Genomic DNA, 20,822 nt, shown 5'->3' with positions numbered 1-20,822 from the left:
AGAAGAATTAACACTAATTTTACACAGTTTGTTCCAGAAAACAGAAAAGGAAGGAATTCTTCTCAACTGATTGTGTAAGACCAGTATTTACTCTAATACCCAAACAAGGCAAAGACAGTACAAAAAAAAAAGAAAACCACAAATCAGTATCTCTCATGAACTTGATGAAAAAAATCCTTAACCGGGCTTCCCTGGTGGCGCAGTGGTCGAGAATCTGCCTACCAATGCAGGGGACACGGGTTCAAGCCCTGGTCTGGGAGGATCCCACATGCTGCGGAGCAACTAGGCCCGTGAGCCACAACTACTGAGCCTGCACGTCTGGAGCTTGTGCTCCACAACAAGAGAGGCCGCGATAGTGAGAGGCCCGTGCACCACAATGAAGAGTGGCCCCCACTTGCCACAACTAGAGAAAGCCCTCGCACAGAAACGAAGACCCAACACAGCCATAAATTAAATAATTAATTAATTAATTAATTAATTAAATTTTTAAAAAAAATTGGGTTGGCCAAAGTGTGCCTTTGGTTTAAAAAAAAAAAAAAAACCTTAACCAAATATTAGCAAAGCCAACAGTATATAGAAAAGAAATATAAATTATGCCCAAATGGGCCTTATTCCAAATCTGCAAAGCTGGTTCAGTATTAAAAATCAGTCACTCTAATCCACCATATCATTAGTGAAAGGCTGAATGTTTTCCCTCTAAGATTGAAAACAAGACAAAGATATCCATTGTCATCACTGCTATTCAGCATAGCACTAGAAGATCTAGCCACTGCAATAAGGCAAAAAAGAAAAAGAAGAGGGCTACAGATTGGAAAAGAAGAAATAAAACTGTCTCCATTCACAAATGACATGATTGTCTATGTATAGACCCCTAGAACTAGTAAGTGAGTTTGGTAAGGTCTGAGGATACAAGATCAACACACAAAAATCAATCAGACTTCTACATACTAACAATGAACCTGTGGAAACCCAAGTTAAAAACAATACCATTCATAATCTCTACAAAGAAAAATACTTAGGGTAAACATAAGAAAAAATATATAGGGTATGTGTGCTGAAAATTACAAAATGAAAGAAATCAAAACCTAAATAAATGGAGAGATGTGCTATATTTGTGCATTGAAGGACTTGACATACTAAAGATGTCAGCTCTTCCCAAGTCCTGTCAAAATCCCAGCAAGGATTTTTGTAGGCGTAGACAAACTTATTCTAAAATTTATATGGAAAGACACAGACCCTAGAAGCTAAAACAATCTTGGAAAAAGAAGCATAAAGTGGGAGGAATTATTCTTCCCAATATTAAAGCCTATATATAGCTGCAGTAATCAAGATGATGTGGTATTGGTAGAGGGATAAACAAATAAATAGGACAGAATAAAGAATCCAGAAATAGACACACACAAATATGCCCAACTGATATTTGACAAAGGTACAAAAGATTTCTCAATAGAAGAGAGCATTTTCAACAAATAATACTGGAACAGTTGCACCAAAAAAGAAAAAAAGAACCTTAACCTTTTTTTTCCCCAAAAACTTCAAAATGGATCACCATTTTAAATGTAAAACTATAAACCCTTTAGGGAAAAAACACAGGATAAAAAAATTTTTTTAATTTATTTATTGTATTTATTTTACCTTTGGCTGCTTTGGGTCTTCATTGATGCTCGCGGGCTTTCTCTAGTTAGCAGGGCCTACTCTTCATTGTGGTGCATGGGCGTCTCACCACAGTGGCTTCTCTTGTTGCGGAGCACGGGCTCTAGGCATGCAGGCTTCAGTAGTTGTGGCTCACGGGCTCTAGACCGCAGGCTCAGTAGTTGGGGTGCACGGGCTTAGTTGCTCTGCAGCATGTGGGATCTTCCTGGACCAGGGCTAGAAACCTTGTCCCCTGCATTGGCAGGCAGATTCTTAACCACTGCACCACCAGGGAAGCCCAGGATAAAATTTTGAATCTAGGGGTCAGCAAAGTTTTTTAGACTTGACATCAAAAGCATAATCCATAAAAGGAAAAACTCATAAATTGCACCTTGTCAGAATTAAAAACTTTTGCTCTGGAAGGACCTCATGAAGAGGATGAAAAAAAAACTACAGACAAAGGAGAAAATATTTTCAAACCACAAGTCTGACAAAGGACTGGTATATTGAATATATGAAGAACTCTCAACAGTTTAAAAAACAGTCCAGTGGGGTAAAAGACATAAACAGACATTTGACTAAAGAGGATATACAGATGACAAGCACATGAAAAGAAGTTCAGTAACGTTAGCCATTAGGGAGATGTAAATTAAAACCACCATGAGATACCACTATGCACCTATCAGAATGCATAAAGTTAAAAATAGAACAACAAATGCTGGCAAGGATGCAGAGAGACTAGATGGCTCATCCATTGTAAAACTGGAAAACAGTTTAACAGTTTCTCTTTAAAAAACGTGCAACTACTGTGACTCAGTAACTGTACTTTTGGACATTTAACCCAGGGAAATGAAAACTTAGGTTCACAAAAACCTATACCCGAACATAGCTTTTTGCATAATGGCCAAAAACTGGAAACACTCCAGATGTCCTTTAGTGGATAAATGGTTAAATAAACTAGTACATCCATACCATGAAATACTATTCAGCAAAAAATGGGAACATATTATTGATGCAAGCAACAACTTAGATGGATATCCAGAGAATTATGTTGAGACAGAAAAGTCAGTCACAAAAAGTTGCATCCTCTATGATTCCATTTATAATACATTCTTGAAATGGCAACATTATAGAAATGGAGAACAGATTAGTGTGCTTGTCAGGGGTCAGAGATGGGGGAGGGGTACCAAGGGAGATGGGTGTGGCAGTAAAAGGTCAACAGGGATCCCTGTGGCTACAGAAATGTTCTGTATCTTTTTTTTTTTAATATTTATTTGGTTTTGCTGGGTCTTAGTTGCAGCAGGTGGGCTCCTTAGTTGTGGCTTCCAGGCTCCTTAGTTGTGGCATGCGAACTCTTAGTTGTGGCATGCATGTGGGATCTAGTTCCCTGACCAGGGATCAAACCTGGGCCCCCTGCATTGGAAGGGCAGAGTCTTAACCACTGGCCACCAGGGCAGTCCCAAAATGTTCTGTATCTTGATTGTATCAATGTCAGTAGTCTGGCTGTTATATTATGTTATAGTTTTACAGAATGTTACCACTGGAAGAAACAAATTAAAGGGCACACAGGATCTCTGTTTATTTTTTACAATTGCATGTTAAGCTACAATTATTTCAAAACTAAAAGTTTAATTTAAAAAAATAAAAGCATATCTGCCCTTCCTGTGCCAGAGAGTCACAGTAAGTATGAAAGGGGGTGCAACCTGGGATGTGCTGTGTCACAGTGGGTGCACATGGTAGCAATGAGCCATGCCTATCCCTATGTTTATTTTGACTTATATATTCAGTATATCTACCTTATCCAGAAAGTATTTATATGTACGACACAGAGAATACAGCCAAAATTTTGTAATAACTGTAAATGGAAAGTAACCTTTAAAAATTGTATAAAAATTAAAAGTTAAAGTAAAAAAATAAATTCAAAAAGTATCTGAGGCTTCCCTGGTGACGCAGTGGTTAAGAATCCGCCTGCCAGTGCAGGGCACACAGGTTCGAGCCCTGGTCTAGGACGATCCCACATGCCGCGGAGCAACTAAGCCCGTGCGCCACAACTACTGAGCTTGTGCTCTAGAGCTCGCAAGCCACAACTACTGAGCCCGCATGCCACAACCACTGAATCCTGTGCTCCACAGCAAGAGAAGCCACCGCAATGAGAAACCTGCGCACCGCAACGAAGAGTAGCCCCTGCTCACCACAACTAGAGAAAGCCCGTGTGCAGCAAGGAAGACCCAATGCAGCCAAAAATAAATAAATAGAAATTAATTAATTTTTTTAAAAAAGTATTTACAGTAGTTTTATATTTAGTCATCTTTATAATAAAGTTCATTTATCCATTCACCAGTGTTTTTCTTTATTTTTTTAAATTGATTTACAATGTTGTTCATTTCTGCTGTACAGCAATGTGACTCAGCTATATACATACATACCTTCTTTTTTATTATCTTTTTCATTATGGTTTATCCCAGGATATTGAATATAGTTCCCTGTGCTATACAGCAGGAACTTGTTTATTATTCAGTGTTTTGTGGGGGCTTTTTTAGTGGTAATCACCATACTGGGAATAAAAGATTGGAAAAGAAGTGTGAGATGGAGCTCATCCTGGGCACTTCCATTTCACGTGTGAATAGAGTCGATCATAGGATGGGTCTGGAGTTGGTGTTTGTTTTTTAAAGCTTTGTTTTTACTGTAACATGGTATTAATTTTATATTTTTAAATTTCAAGAGACTCATAAAGGTTCTGATGTTTGGTTTTGGAACATGGTTTTCAACGATTAAGACACCTTTTTCCCCACATTTGACTATCAATTTGGAAAGCATTTTACAATTATCAAGTGAAGAAAAACAAAACCTAGAAGTTGCAGGTTAAATTTTATTGAGACCTTTCTGAGGACTGTTGCCCAGGAGATAGCTTCTCAGATAACTCTGAAGAATGCTCCAAAGAGGTAAGGGAGGAGCCAGGATAAGTAGGAGTTTTTGCTGAAAATGTGTAGTTGAACATCAAAATATTACTGCTAATCACAAAAAACAGATACCTCAAGTTAATGATTTTTGTGCTTTTGTGTGTACGGGAAGATGCAAGGTCTGGGCTCATTGAAATTATTCCTTAGATAGGCATCTTAGATGTGCAGCTATCTAGGGCCAGTATCCAGAGCACACAATGTTTGCTGTTCGTCTCCGTCCTGAATTTGCCTTAGGGCTCACCATGGGGGGTTGGGGGGGATGCTGCAGTGGCTGATGGCTTGATGGCAGGCAAGGGCAACATACCATATTTACTGGAATGGTAAATATTTCCACACAATCAATGTTAATTCTTAGTTTAATTGGCAGCATTTTTTTTCTTGATAATACATAAAATAATAGTTTATCTTGTACTTTAGTGGCATCTTAAGCTCGATGAGATCTGGTAATGATGTCTAAAACCAACTGTTTTTGCAATTTTCATCTGAATATTTTAGCTGTCCTAATTTTATTAATAATTTTATTATTAAACAGTTTGCGGGGAGGCTTTTTTTTTAATTTAGAGTAACTGTTAACAGTTTGAGGTCCTCATGGTAAATTCTGTGACATTTTATGGTGATAATATATTACTTACATATTACCCAAGTATTGAAACCTCATTTCCCCTTATCTTTTTTTTCTTTGTTTTTCAAGTGTCAATATACAGTATCTGGTTTTATGACAAGAATGACTGTCACCGCATAGCCAAACTCATGGCCGAGTAAGTATTTCTGTTTACACCATAGATTTAATTAGTGATATATGGGAGATGAAAAAATGACTTTTCCCCTTTCTCTTTGTTACTGGAGTCCACTAACTCATGCTATTTTCCCCTGATTCCTGTTACTGTCGAAGTTTTGAAAAAGGCAGCAAAGCTCAAAGAAATCTAAAATTATCTATAATCCTACTACTACTAGCATTACTGTTTTTGTCTGTTTCATTCCAGTCTTTTTCTTTACGTGTACCTTGGGTTGATGTGTGTGATTGTTTCTTATGTCCACTGAGAGAACAATGCACAACATAAAATTTGTGAGTTAATTTTTATTCAGTGACCTTACTGAGCGCTATAGCCTGGGAGATGGCCTCTCAGAGAGCTCTGAGGAACTGCTTCCAAGAGGTAAAGGAGGAGCCAGGATATATATGAACTTTTTTTTTATATATATACATCAGAAAAAAATCATCTACTCAAGATGTTACCACCAAGAGGAAAATACCATAGGAAAAAATATATTTACATAATTGAAACCAGCTAAAGACTACTTTGTTTTTAAACCAAAAAGGTAAGAAAAAAAAGAATTCAAAATATGACCCTCAGCAATAGTAACAAGAATTTTAAAATACTTTAAAAAGAAAAAAACAGGGAGCTAGAGAATGGAGTGCCAGAAGAATGAGGATATATGAACTTTCTTGCTGAGAAAAACATGTAGTCAAGCATCAAAAGATTACTGCCAATAGCAAAGGACAGACATCTCAAGTTGATGATTTTCGTGCTTTTCTATGTATGGGAAGATGCAAGAATCTGGGGTCATTGAAATGATTCCTTAGATATGCATCTTAATCTAAGGACCAGTATATCCAAAGCACAGAATGTTTCCTGTTTTTCTCCATTCTGAATTCCTCTCAGGGTGCACTCTCTGTGGGCAACTGCAGTAGCTATAGGCTTGATGTTTCTTGAACTGGAATGGCAAGCAACACTTTTTTCTTTACACTTACAAAAGTAAGATCATACTGTACATCCTACTTTTCATGTCAACAGCATTTTTCCAGGGCATTCTAGTATTTATAACGACTGCATTGTATTCAGTCCTGCAGACAGATCATAATTTAACTGTTAAACATGTGGTTAGAGCCATTGAACTGCCTAGCTCCAGAGGGTATCCTCTATATCCAGTGCACAGCCTAACCGCCACATGCAGTGGATCTGCCTTAGGTTCTCTCCAGATTTCCACTGTAGCAGGTGGAACTGTGTTCAGTAACTGATAGAGAACTTCTGCACACATCCGTGGCTACTTCCTTTAAGAGAACTTATTTTTGACACAGATTCTAGGTTTAGTAGTCCCCAGTCCTCTAATGTATTATGTTCCAGGAGAGTTCTTATAAACCAGAATCTTGGAATTTGGAAAGTAATTTTCATTGGATTGATGTTCTGAGCAATGGTTCATCGACCTTTCTCAGACTGGCGCACAGAAGCCACCCCTCATGTGGCTTACCTGTATTGCTGGTATGGCCATTCTGGTTTCTGGGAGCCCAAGACACTTAGGTGCTAGAGGGGCCTGAGGTGCTACAGAGCTCTGGACAAACTGTTGCAGTGGGCAGCGAGTTCTGGTGCACTTATGTTTCCTTTGCAATTTTTGCCTGAATCTCCTCAGAAATGCAGACCTCTCTTTCCCCTCTGTCAAATCAGAATTCCCTTTGCTCTCCTGCAAGGTTTTTACCTACATGCTTGGGGGGAAACAGTATTAATTTTCTTTTTAACAGTCTAATTTTAAACTAATTCTTGTAAAAGTGTAAATAATTAGGCCCAAAATCTCAGTTCCAGGTATATTTGCATTTTAAAAGAAGTGCACATGTCTAAGGCCATGTTTTAGTCCAGGACTGCTAACATGTCTCAATTGGATGCTTATCTGCTTCCTGCTTTGTTTGCTGTAGCTATGAGCCACTGGCAGGCCATGTTTATTACTGTGTGCACCCCAAGGATATTGTTCCATATGAACTTGTGTCATTCATTTGAAAATGTGTTGTTGGCTCTCTAGAACCAGACTTTCTTTTTAGAACAACTTTTCTCTAAAAAAAAAAAAAAAAAGATAATAAACTTTTTTTACAAACCCATTTATTTGACTATTTTGTAGTTTTGAAAGTGACAGCGGAGGCAGCTTCTGATAACTTAGAAGACAAAGATTTGTTGATTCTTGATTGTCCTGAAATCCAGAATATTTTTCTTAAATATCTATGCTTTGGAATATATTAATATATAGACTTTCTCCTGCAGATTGAGAGCTTTTGGGCCCAAAGTGAGAGAACCTGGCTTTTGCAGCACTAACAGCTATTTGCAGGAAACCATTTTGAGCTTTTTTCTCTCTCAGGGCAGGTGGTCACCTAAGACAAGACTTCAGAATGTAGATAAAGCAGAAGACTGAAGGCCTATCTGAAACTATTGTATTGAGCCTAGAAATAGGATGAGGAAGTAGAAACAGAAAGCAGAAAGGAAAAAGAAGGACATTCAGGGTTCCTTCACTAGAAATGCCCAAAAGAGGGACATTTGCTTAAGCTTTAAGCTTGTTTTACTAGAAGCAGGGGTGGTATTGAAACTGATTAGTGAATGCCCTCGTGAAACTGTTGATAGTGAGTTTTCAAGTGTCTGGCCTATTTATGGCTGAAGAGAATACCTAATATGTTAACATTAACTTTGTGATAAATGGTATTCTGGTCACCGAAGATAAAAAGGTTACTTTATCTTTCTTTGCTCTAACTTTGCCTGCATACAGCCTCTATTTGCTACATGTTTCAGAATATCACCTCTCTTAACCAGAAATACAGGTAGAATTCTTTTGGGCATATTGTGCATCTAAATAAATGTGCCCGTTATTGCCCATTCTGTTAAATCTAGTTCTTATCACTGTTTTGACAGCTGCAATATAATAAAAATTCTTCAAGTAAAAAATTGATTTATTCCAAAAGGTGTTAATAAGAACTGAGAAGCTATGTAGGAGAGCAAGAAGGTGGATTCAGGCTGATGTGGCCTATAACTGAGTATTAACTAATTAGTCAATTTTAATAGTACTCTTCTTTCTGATTATTAAAAGAGTGCCTGTTAATTATGGAAAATGAAGAGAAGTACAAAAAAAGAAAGCGAAATTGCTTGTAACCTACCATCAAGAAATAACCAATGTATATCTCTCCAGTCTTTTTTTCCTTTGCAACAGGCCTCACAGTTGTCACAATACAGTATTTCTTTCCCAAGAGTTGATTACCAGTATGGATATAAATGAAACAATATTTATTCTAATTGGTCTGATCCTCATATCACATGCCTGTCTTCTTTCAGTCTGCCATCAAGTCCATGATTCTACATTTGTTTTATAAATAATAATCTTATTAAGAGCTGTAAGAATCTAAATAGAGAAACGACACCATTACCTTGAAGCAGCATTTTCCAAATAAGAATCCTGCTTCAAGAGAAGATTCTACGGTCAAATAAATTTGGGGAAATCTGTAAGCCCATCCTTGGAGAATCATAACACATTTTAGCATGTTAAAAACTCAGAATGTTTTTGCTGTTTAAAAAAAAAATCTATTTAATATTGTTTAACCCAGTATTTTCAAATAAGAGAACCATCCCACACACACTATTGGGAGTTCCTGGACAGGCTGTTTTAAAGCAGTAAGCTGACACTGGGTGGCCTGTTGTTGACCTACTCCTCTTAGTCCATAAAAACAAACCTTTTGCTACTGAATTGTTTTATTGCCTGTCATCATCACTGTCTGAAAGTTCTCAATTAATATGATTATCAAGTTGTGACTGTACCCATAATATCCCATGGCAGGTACGCCTATTCATTACGGTTGGGATTGAAACCTGAATGGATCTTTAAAAGAAAAAAAGACTAGTTGCCTTATTAAAATTTATTACTTTTATTTGAAGCTTGAAGAAAAATATAAGAAACAATAATATATCCATGTGCTCACCACCCAGCTTTCAGTTTCTCACATTTTGCTATAACTGCTTCCGACTTTAATATGTGGCAGGGAAGAGAGGATGTTCCTAAGAAATGAAACCCCTCAGATAGATTTGAAGACCCCAACCCTCGACTTAGACCTTGCCTTTTCATGCTTTATATATTTTCAAGGGCAGAATTAGCTTAAGCAGCACCAATCAAAATAAAGAGCATCGCCACTATCACCCTAACCTCAGTCACCCACTTAGTGATTTTTTAAGGAGAGAACAAGGGAAATCTTTTGTTTGCTTGTAGTGCCATCGTTAACTTTTGAAGATTCGCCGAGACCTCCGTTTTCAAGAAGCTAATCTTTCTCCTTGCTACCCCATTATCAATACACACTCTCCACAGGGGTTGTTCAACTATGCAGCCTTCCTTTGTCTTGGTGGCATTGTCCATTTTCAAATTTACTTCACCAGTTAGTTTGACTGATTTTGAGATACTTTTAAAAAGGAGAGAGAGATAATGAGATAATTCAGTAGAGTTTTCAGGGTACCTACTTCTACCCACTCTGGAAAGGAATTCTGTATTTTTGGCCTTCTGACAGTGAAATATATTGGTTGGTACTGTTGTGAGTGAGGTGGTGAAGTAGGTAGTCGTATACTCCTGGGATGGGGTAACCGAGGCTCTGTGTTTTGTATTGTGAGGACGGTGTTACCATGTGGCATTCTTCCTGTATCCTTGGAAGATGGACACCAAAAGAGTTCTTGGGTCAGATTGTATCAAAAGAGGTCTTTCTAAAACCTGGTTCTCCTCCTGTAGCGTGGTAGAAGAGGAGACACGGCGGTCCCAGCAAGCAGCTCGGGATAAGCAGAGTCCCAGCCAGGCCAACGGCTGCAGTGACCACAGGCCCATCGACATCCTGGAGATGCTAAGCAGAGCCAAGGATGAGTATGAGAGGGTGAGACTCTGCATGCTGAGTGGGAGAAGTAAAGGGAGGAGGAGACCTGCAGGGGGGCTCGTGGGCTGGGGAAGTCACCTCCAGGGCCAGCGGGAATAAGTCGTTCAAAAAGAAAACATGTCTTATAATTTTAAGCCTAAAAGATAAGGAAAGACATTTTCTTACCTCAGAAAATTTAGAATGCTCTTTTTCTATTCCTGTAAAATTACTGTGGGAGAAAATGATCTTGGACTGCAGGAGTTAGCCTGTAGCAGGTAGTTCTGGAAAGGTTTTATGCCTCTTCTTCCACCCTGCAGGCTCTGCTAGGTCTTAGGAATTTATGTAGTTTTTGAAAAGTACTCTGATAATTTGCACCCTGTAATACCGAAGCTTATATTTATGATCTGTAATTGGTGCTAGGTGCACAGCCCTCATTAAGCACCTTTTGGAATATTACCCAAATGAGAGGCTTTTCTAGAATGCTTTTTTTTTTTCTGTTTTGTATTTTAGTTTGTTTATTTATTTATTTATTTAAGCCTCGCCACATGGTTCGTGGGATCTTAGTTCCCCGACAGGGACTGAACACAGGCCCTCAGCAGTGAAAGTGCAGAGTCCTAACCACTAGACCACCAGGGAATTCCCTGGGTTTTGTTTTTTTTTTTAATGTTTATTTGTTTATTTATTTATTTGGCTGTGCCGGGTCTTAGTTGCGGCATGTGGAATCTAGTTCGCTGACCAGGGATCGAACCTGGGCCCCGTGCATTGGGAGCACGGAGTCTTAGCCACTGGACCACCAGGGAAGTCCCTGCCTGTATTTTAGTTTAAAAGTTAATCGATAACATTTTCTCCCCAAAGTTGAATTAAATGGAATTTGTGGTGCATTCATTAATTTATTCAATACATACTTATGAACTGTCCACTATGTGCCAAGCAGTGGGCAGTTCCTCAGTGGTCTTCAAACCTTGTGGCTTTGGAACTGTCCTGGCTTTTCACCTGACATCAGCACTTCAAAGCCCCAGGCTTCATTGGAGTGAGGTGGAAGGTTTCCACTGCTGCACTTTGTTTCAGCAGAATTGTAATTGTCATCTTACTCTTTACTAACATTGGGTTAAGTTAAGCTTTTTTTGTTTAATCTTCACCTCACCAAAAGTTCAAGGAACAAGGTGTGAAAAACACTAAGACGGTAGCTCCCCTAACAGTTCTCTGACACTAGCCTCTACATTGTCAACAGGTGGTCCTTGAAAAGAGGTTCTAATTGGTCAAATGAGTTAAGAAAACATTGTTAGAATGGCTTCTCCTCCCCCATCTTCTTGGGGCTTTACAGTGCTCAAGACTCTGAGAGGTCCCACAATAAACAAAACAGTAACCCCAAGTTCCAGATTGACTTGACTACAGGACCATTTTTCACATACTACCCTTTAACATCTCAAGAATCTAGAGTTCGGGGAACAAACTTTGGAAGCAGTGCTCTAGAAGGTAGTTGCCCGTAATTAAAAACAGTCATATTCACCATAAACTACAACAGATCTTCTATGTTCAAACACCAAAGGTCCCACCTCCTGGGTAGAGAAATGTACATTAGATCCCATGAGAAGTTTCAGTTTATACCAAATTCCTCAGTGTCTCATAGAGAATTACGAAGAATTTGTGGATCTGTGAAAATTAATATAGGAAAAGCAGTCATCTCTATAATGAATTCCTTGATTCTTAGGAAACTAGATGAGATTAATTTCAAGAATCATTTCTGAACTTTTAGGTTACCATATATTACCATAAATTCCCTCTTGTATCCTTAATGAGATATGGGTTATCTACATAGATACCTTGTTCTGTTTTTATAGAGACCTTTTGGTGTTCTGACAACAAGTAACTAATAAGTTCCGAGCTCTGTCACCTGTTCCCAGTGATGAGTAGATCAAGGTGCCACACAGGGTAGGAAGTATAGGCGCTGTGCACTAGAGCAGACACTCCAGGAGATGGCCCGCCTTCCCCCTCAGGCTGAGAAGCGAGTAATCTCCAAAGGAAAGAAAGAACTAAAGCCTTGTTTTTCTACACAGAGCTGTAAAGGAACTCTAGGTCACATGAGCAGAATAAAAATCTGACACGATTTCTAGTTAATAAACATTGCAAAACTAGAAAATATGGAAAGTGCAATAATTACTGTTGTAAAGAAAATTCTTCCATGGTGTGGAATAAATGAAATTTCTGTGGTTGGATTAAGACTAAACCTTTGGGAATTTAGTTAAATCTTTGATATTTACTTCATAATATGTTCTTTCTATTTTTGAAAACCGTCCATAAATAGGTGGTGCTTCCTTAAACAAGAGTTTCGTTTCTTGTCTGCACTTGCCTATCATCTAATCAAATGGGGTTAGTATTAGCAGTGGCCCCTGGATGGGCTCTCCTCTGATGCCGATTGTTCCAGATGGACCCTTTATCTTTAGGTAGAGACTTGGGAGATTGATAGTTTCAAGGGCAGGGGTACAAGCTAGGCCTCAGTGATGGAATTTAATCCCAATTCTAAATCTCCCCTGTCCAGTGTATATAATACAGTGAATGAAATTCCTGACTTTTTTTTTTTTTTTTTTTTTTTTGGCTGCGTCTGGTCTTAGTTGCGGCACACAGGCTCTTCTGCTTTGTTGTGGTGCGCAGGCTTTTCTCTAGTTGTGAAGTGCAGGCTTAGTTGCCCCGTGGCAATGTGGGATCTTAGTTCCCCAACCAGGGATCGAACTGGCGTCCCCTGCATTGCGAGATGGATTCTTAACCACTGGACCATCAGGGAAGTCTGGAAATTCCAGACTTTTGAGTGAGCAATTTCTAATAGAGACTATTTGAAAATAAAAATACTTTATAATAATCATTTTCTCCCCATGTCCTATAGTAGTTTGTTTCAACCAACTTCCTGGGTTTTTTTGTATTTATTTATTCATCTATTTATTTATTCACTTTGGCTGTGCCGGGTCCCAGCTGCAGCACACAGGATCGTCGTTGCAGCATGTGGGATCTTTTTAGTTGCAGCACGTGGACTTCTTAGTTGCGGCATGCGGACTTCTTCGTTGCAGCATGCGAACTCTTAGTTGCGGCATGCATGTGGAATCCAATTCCCCAACCAGGGATCGAACCCAGGCCCCCTGCATTGGGAGTGCGGAGTCCTACCCACAGGACCACTAGGAAGTCCCCCAACTTTCCTGTTTTTAATGTAAAGAAAGATAGCTGAAACACAGGCCTTGACTAAGGTTGGCCCATTCTGAGTCACATCTAGCCACAGGATGTAATCCTAGATTTTGGTAGGGACTTTTTGTTTGTTTTAGTGTAATTGCCAAAAAAATTTTTTTAACCCAGAGGGATTTTTTTGTTCTTAAAAAAATAGGAACACTATTATTTTTCTTATTATGTAAGCAGTGCATATTAATTATAGAAAATTTTATATTTTAAAATTATTATTATTTTTTTCCTTATAAATTTATTTATTTATTTTTTGGCTGCGTTGGGTCTTCGTTGCTGTGCGCGGGCTTTCTCTAGTTGCATTGAGCGAGGGCTACTCTTTGTTGCGGTGCAGTGGCTTATCTTGTGGAGCACAGGCTCTAGATGTGCGGGCTTCAGTAGTTGTGGCACGTGGGCTCAGTAGTTGTGGCTCGCAGGCTCTAGAGCGCAGGCTCAGTAGTTGTGGCACACGGGCTTAGTTGCTCCGCGGCATGTGGGATCTTCCCAGACCAGGGCTCGAACCCATGTCCCCTGCATTGGCAGGCGGATTCTTAACCACTGCGCCACCAGGGAAGTCCTATATTTTAAAATTATAATAAACGGGAAAAAAAAATAATTCCACCACCTAGGAATAATTGCTACTAATGCCTTGTTATTTATCCTTCCACAAATTTGTCTAAATATGTCCCAATGTGTGTGATAATATTTAAGTACACAGTTTTATTAACTAGTTTTAAAACTACTTTTTCATTAACTTTTTTGTAACCTATTTTTTTTCCAAAGAACAGTATCTTTTTGTGACAGTATTCATCGCACAGGGAGTCCCTGGGAGAGTTCATCTGGTAGAATGAAAAGCTTTTGAAAAAGCAAACTGTGATGTTAATAGTTGTATATTTTTATTTCTGTGCCTTATATAAACAATATCCTAGATATTTCTAATTCTGTTTGAGAACTCAGAAGTATACCTTTGTAGCTGTCTTGTTATTAATTAGCATTAATTTTCTCTTAAGATAAGTTACTTGAAATGGGATTGGTAAATCAAAGGATTTTGACATTTTTAAGGTTTTTACCAAATACTGTAAAATTATCTTCCCAAGTTTGTTTGTGGGACTTCCCTGGTGGCGCAGTGGTTAAGAATCCACCTGCCAATGCGGGGGACACGGGTTCGATCCCTAGTCCAGGAAGATGACATTGTCGAAAAGACAGAACTAGTGGCAGAGGACAGATCACTGGTTGCCAGGAGTGGAGGGAGGGCATGACTGCATTGGGATAGCCCGAGGGGGTTTTGGGGGCTGATCAATATGTTTTACATCCTGATTGTGGTGATAGATAGGTACACAGATAGAACTGTGCACTCCAAAAGTTAATTTCACCATATATTAACTTAAAGAATAAAATGGAAAAGAGTACATGATAAAGTAATGCTACTTGCTTTTCCTTAAAGGGGTTATAAAAGTAACAGTTGTTACTAACACTGTTGTCTAAAATCAGGTGCTCAGCTTTCTAGAAATTTTATTGTACAGGTTAATTTACATGCAGGTCCAGAGCAAACATTTGGGGGGATTTTATGCTTGACTTTTAAAATAATGTTTCTAGTAACCTTGAATGCTGTTTTGTGAGCCAAAGAATAGCAAGCTTTTCACATGATATACTTTTCCTTCTAATTTAAGAATCAGATGGGCAATTCAAATATCTCCAGCCCTGGGTTACAGCCAAGTACTCAGATCTCCAATCTGGGAAGCACCGAGACTCTAGAAGAGACGCCATCCGGGTCCCAAGATAAGGTTTGTACAGCTAAAGCCCTAACTTCATCCAAGGTAACCTAACAGAGTCAACATTTTGTAAGGATTTTAATGCAGTACAAGTTTGATTTGTTGTTCATCTGTCAGAGTACGTATGTACAGGCAGCAACGTAATGTCATCCTCTCACGTCATATCCCCTGGTCCATGTAACTATCTTTCATCTGGATTTTGCCGTAGCCTCCTGTCTGGTTTCCCAGCATTTGCCCTTGCCACTCCCTCCCCTATTCTTAACCCAGCAGCCAAAGTAATCCTGGTATAACATCAGTTAGATCATGGCCTTCCTCCAGTGGTATCTCATCTCACTCAAATAAAAGCCAGGGTCATGGCAGTGGCTCACAAGGCCCTACCTGATCTGGCCCCCCTAACCCTGGCCTCATCCTCTATCTTTCTGCCTTGCTCCCAGCCTCATTGGCTTTTCTGCCTTTCTGCAAATGTGCCACACATGCCCCTGCCTCAGCACAGGCCTTTGCAATTACAGTTCCCTTGGCCTGAAAGACTTCCGTCCTAGAAGTAGCTTGCTTCCTTTCTTCCTTCAGATCTCTAGTGTCTTCCATAAAAGTGAGAGCCTCTCTCACCACCCTATTTTATTTTATTTATTTATTTTTTTAATAAATTTATTCATTTATTTATTTATTTATCTTTGGCTGCATTGGGTCTTTGTTGCTGCACGTGGGCTTTCCCTAGTGGTGATGAGTGGGGGCTACTCTCCATTGTGGTGCACGGGCTTCTCATTGCGGTGGTGGCTCCCCTTGTTGTAGAGCACGGGCTCTAGGCACATGGGCTTCAGTAGTTGTGGCTCGCAGGCTCAGTAGTTGTGGCACACGGGCTTAGTTGCTCCGCGGCATGTGGGATCTTCCCAGACCAGGGATCGAACCTGTGTCCCCTGCATTGGCAGGAGGATTCTTAACCACTGCGCCACCAGGGAAGTCCCTCACCACCCTTTTTTTTGGCTGTGTTGGGTCTTCATTGCTGCGCACGGGCTTTCGCTAGTTGCGGCGAGCAGGGCTGGTCTTTGTTGTGGTGCGCGGGCTTCTCATTGCGGTGGCTTCTCTTGTTGCAGAGCACGGGCTCTGGGCGCACAAGCTTCAGTAGTTGTGGCACACGGGCTCTAGAGAGCAGGCTCAGTATTTGTGGCACACGGGCTTTGTTGCTCCGTGGCATGTGGGATCTTCCCTGACCAGGGATTGAACCTGGGCCCCCTGCATTGGGAGCACAGAGTCGTCTTAGCCACTGGACCACCAGGGAAGTCCCAGAAAACCATAGTTTTTTAATTAAACTTTTTATTTTGAGATAATTATAGATTAATATGCAGTTGTAAGAAATAATACAGAAAGATCCATGTCCCCTTTACCCATTTACTCCATTGATAACAGCTTGTAAAATACAGTACAATATCACAACCAGAATATTGATACAATATACCCATCTTGTTCACATTTCCTCAGTTTTATTCGTATTCATTTGTGTGTATGCGCATGTGTTTATTTAGTTCTATGCAATTTTATCTCATGTAGAGCTTTGTATGTCTTCCACCACAGTCAAGATACAGAAGACTTCCATCACCACAAGAATCCTCTGTGTTGCCCTTTTGTTACCACGCTAACTTACATGTCACACCCTCCCAGCCTTCTTCTGGCATCCCTAATCCCTGGCAGTGACTAATCTGTCTCCAGGTCTGTAATGTTGTCATTTCAAGAATTTTCTATAAATGGAATCATACAATATATAACCTTTTGGGATTATGTTTCTTCACTCAGCATAACTCCTGGAGATTCATTGTAATTGTTATGTATATCAATAGTTCCCTGTCATTGCTGAGTGGAATTAACATTTTTAACCATTAACCTGTTAAAGGACATCTGAGTTGTTTTCAGTTTGGGACTATTATGAATAAAGTTTCCATGAACATTTGTATACAGGTTTTTGTACATAAATTCCCTTTACTCTGGGATAAATGCCCAGGAGTGCAAATTTGGGTAATTTGGTAATTGCATGTTTTAGTTTAATAAGAAACTGCCCTGCCATACTGTTTTCCAGAGAGGCTGTACCATTTTACATTCCCATCAGCAATGTATCTATAAAGTTTTTAGGTATGTAGATGGTAATTCAGTTAAACCACATTTTGTGTACCACATTCCTTTCCTCCATTTTTACTGTATTTGGACTTAGGATCCTGAAGGTCAAACATATATTAGAAGCAATGCTGTGTTTTAAAAAAATCAAAGAAAAAAGCAGTGCTATATAAAATTTAATTTTTAAAAAATGTATGTTAAAAGAGGTGGCAAGGGAAGGAGCAGATTCCTTCTGGTCTGGTTTATCAGCCAGTGGGCCAGTCACTTCCCCTTTCCTTCTGAATCATGGGATTAAGGATTCTTGCAGTGCCTAACTCACAGACTTACTGTGAGATCCAAATGAAGAAATGGACCCCCCAAAACTCCATTTTATAGCCAAAGTGACAGCATTTTGTAAAATATTGAGATCTGGATATTGTCAGAGCCATGTCTAAAATTAGCTAAAATCCATAATCAGCCCTCCATGCAGATTGTATGTTGGTTTAGTAACACTGCCATCTAGTGCTGAGGAGCAAGTAATGCTGTCAAGCCTTAATAGTATTAAATTTTATTTCAGTTTCATAATTCACTTATTAAAATTCCTTTGGGACTATTTCCCTAGTTTGTTTAGTATTGTTTTTTTGGTTCCTGTGGTTAAGAATAATCGTATCTTCTAGTGTGCCCAGGGCACTATCAGGTAGGAAATCTGACATGGACACAATAAATCCAAACAGAAATATGAAGTTCTCTAAACAGCAAGAGCTATGGGGTGAGGAAGGAACAATGGAAAATCTGATACAGTTTTGTTGTTGTTGTTTTGTTTCTTGGGTTTTTTTTTTTTTAATATTATTTATTTGGCTGTGCTGGGTCTTCATTGTGGCACGCAGGATCTTCACTGCAGCATGCAGGATCTTCGTTGCAGCACGTGTGATCTTTTAGTTGTGGCAAGCGGGATGTTCAGTTGTGGCATGTGGGATCTAGTTCCCTGACCAGGGATCGAACCCGGGGCCCCTGCATAGGGAGCTCGGAGTCTTAGCCACTGGACCACCAGGGAAGTCCCCTGATACAGTTTATTAGAATTTCTTTGAGTACCGTACATGGTGTCACTCACTGAATTCCATTTCCCAGGGGCATGGTCAGACTAAATCTTGATTTAAGTGAGGCATTACAGAACTCAGAATCCAGTCTTTAAAGATGAGTAAAGAATACAATTTCACCTTTTCTATGGATGATGGAAGATGAATCCATGAATAAATAAGCCCAGCTACTAGAGGAATGCAGCCAGTTTTTCTTATCAGAGGCAGAGAAGTGTAGAGAGGGTCCTGTCCAACTCAGAGACTATAAAGCTTTGGGGAGTTTGTGTGGAGACGCGTGCTGTGCCCACTCAGCCTCTTGCGACTGATTCAGCCAGTTACATATTTCCAAAAGTTCGTACCTTTTGACTTGTATCCACCTCTTAGTTATTCAAGTCTTAGCTGCACCTCTGTTCCCCAGAGGATCATATCACCATTCAGTTGAGTAGGTAACCTATCATCTGCTTGATGGACATCTCAGTATGGTGGCATAATGGTTAAGAATATGGACTGTCTTGTTAGAACTAGGTTGGAGTCTGGTTCTGTTGTTGTACTTGGTCATCATCTGTAAAATGGCAATAATAATAGTACTGCCCTCACTGATTAATAGAGTAATGCGTGTAAAGTGTGTAGCACAGGGCCTCATGTGTAATGAGCGTTCTGTCTATGATAACTCTTATTGCCCTCATAACCTCATTTATTCTGCCTCATGTGAGATACCTCTGAAACCCTAAAGCTTTACCACACACCCTATTCCAGAGAAAGTCTGAGAATCTGTCTCTGGCCTGGCAGAAGTTGCAGGGAGGCAGCATGGAGAAATTGGAAACTTTCTGCTGCTTTTGCCATCAGAATTCAGCATTCTACCATATGGTTTCATTATTTATTTACTAATTTACTTATTTATTTATATTTATTTAGGCTGTGCCAGGTCTTAGTTGCGGCACGAAGGATCTTCACTGAGGCATGGGGGATCTTTTAGTTGCGGCATTCGAACTCTTAGTTGCAGCATGCATGCAGGATTTAGTTCCCCGACCAGGGATCAAACCCGGGTGCTCTGCATTGGGAGTGTAGAGTCGTACCCACTGGACCACCAGGGAAGTCCCATTTTTTAATATGAAGTAGATTTCGTACCATTAGAAATACCAGTTTTGGGGACTTCCCTGGTGGTCCAGTGGTAAAGAATCCACTTTCCAATGCAGGGGACTCAGGTTCAATCCCTGGTCAGGGAACTAAGATCCCAACTAAGATCTGTGGGGCAGGGCTTCCCTGGTGGTGCAGTGGTTGAGAATCTGCCTGCCAATGCAGGGGACGTGGGTTCGAGCCCTGGTCTGGGAAGATCCCACATGCCACGGAGCAACTAGGCCCGTGAGCCACAACTACTGAGCCTGCGCATCTGGAGCCTGTGCTCTGCAACAAGAGAGGCCGCGCTAGTGAGAGGCCCACGCACTGCGATGAAGAGTGGCCCCCACTTGCCGCAACTAGAGAAAGCCCTTGCACAGAAACGAAGACCCAACACAGCTAAAAATAAATAAATAATAAAAATAAAGGAATTCCTTAAAAAAAAAAAAAAAGATCTGTGGGGCAACCAAGCCTGTGCGCCACAACTACCAAGCTCTTGTGCCTCAATGCTAGAGCCCGCCCTCGCGCCACAACTACAGAGCCCACACGCTCTGCAGCCTGCACACCACAACTAGAGGGAAGCCCACGTGCTGCAACGAAAGATCCCGCATGCCTCAACAAAGATCCTGTGTGCAGCAACTAATACCTAACGCAGCCAAAAAAAAGAAAGAAAGAAAGAAAATAAATAAATATATATATTTTTTTTTTAACGGAGGATTTAGAGAGACTTTAAAAAAAATACCAGTTTTTTTCAACAGTCTTAGATATATGTATTAATTCAGTAAATATTTATTAAATTTATACTTCAAAGTAAGCCGTGTTTTTTTATACTGAAATAAACATTATCATCAAGCACCATAAGACATTCACCATTCTAATCGTCTTGGAAGGAGATTTTTTTTTTTTTTTTTTTTTTTTTTTTTATTTGGCTCTGTCGGGTCTTAGCTGTGGCATGTGGCATCTTTCCTTGCGGTGTGCAGACTCAGTTGCAGCACGTGGGCTAAGTTGCCCCACAGCATGTGGGATCTTAGTTCCCTGACCAGGGATCAAACCCATGTCCTCTGCATCGGAAGGCAGATTCTTAACCACTGGACCACCAGGAAAGTCCCTAGAGATACCAGTTTTTAAGTGTAAGTGTAGAAACATTTCACATGTAAATGTGGGTAATGTTAGTTGTTCAAAAGTTGATTTGTGTTCCACTAGATAGGTAAAAATTGCTACCTGGATCGTGTCATTTATGAAGCCTAAGGTGTATTTCATGGTGAGGCTTCTCCATGTCCTATTGTTTGATTGCTCCTTTTCTTATAACATAAAATAATATTCTTCCCTGGAAAAGACTCTTAAGTTT

At 39.8% G+C, this 20,822-nt stretch overlaps 1 protein-coding gene across 8 annotated transcripts in view; it reads left to right on the top strand.

The window, feature by feature from the left end:
* DCP1A (decapping mRNA 1A) overlaps nucleotides 1-20,822 on the top strand; it is a 73,113-nt gene that overhangs the window by 25,593 nt on the left and 26,698 nt on the right. For 6 of the 8 annotated variants that reach the window (XM_082414483.1, XM_082414482.1, XM_082414486.1 and 3 more), the window contains exons 4-6: nucleotides 5,284-5,350; nucleotides 10,107-10,245; nucleotides 15,099-15,212. In XM_082414483.1, coding sequence (XP_082270609.1) covers nucleotides 5,284-5,350; nucleotides 10,107-10,245; nucleotides 15,099-15,212 — 320 coding nt within the window. The remainder of the gene's footprint in view (nucleotides 1-5,283; nucleotides 5,351-10,106; nucleotides 10,246-15,098; nucleotides 15,213-20,822) is intronic. The other 2 variants (XM_082414484.1, XM_082414487.1) reach the window with 1 other exon arrangement.

The sequence above is a fragment of the Balaenoptera physalus genome (assembly GCF_965194825.1).
Source record: "Balaenoptera physalus genome assembly, chromosome: 11".
In the NCBI taxonomy this organism is placed as follows: domain Eukaryota; kingdom Metazoa; phylum Chordata; class Mammalia; order Artiodactyla; family Balaenopteridae; genus Balaenoptera; species Balaenoptera physalus.
This window is presented reverse-complemented; position numbering and strand designations above follow the sequence as displayed.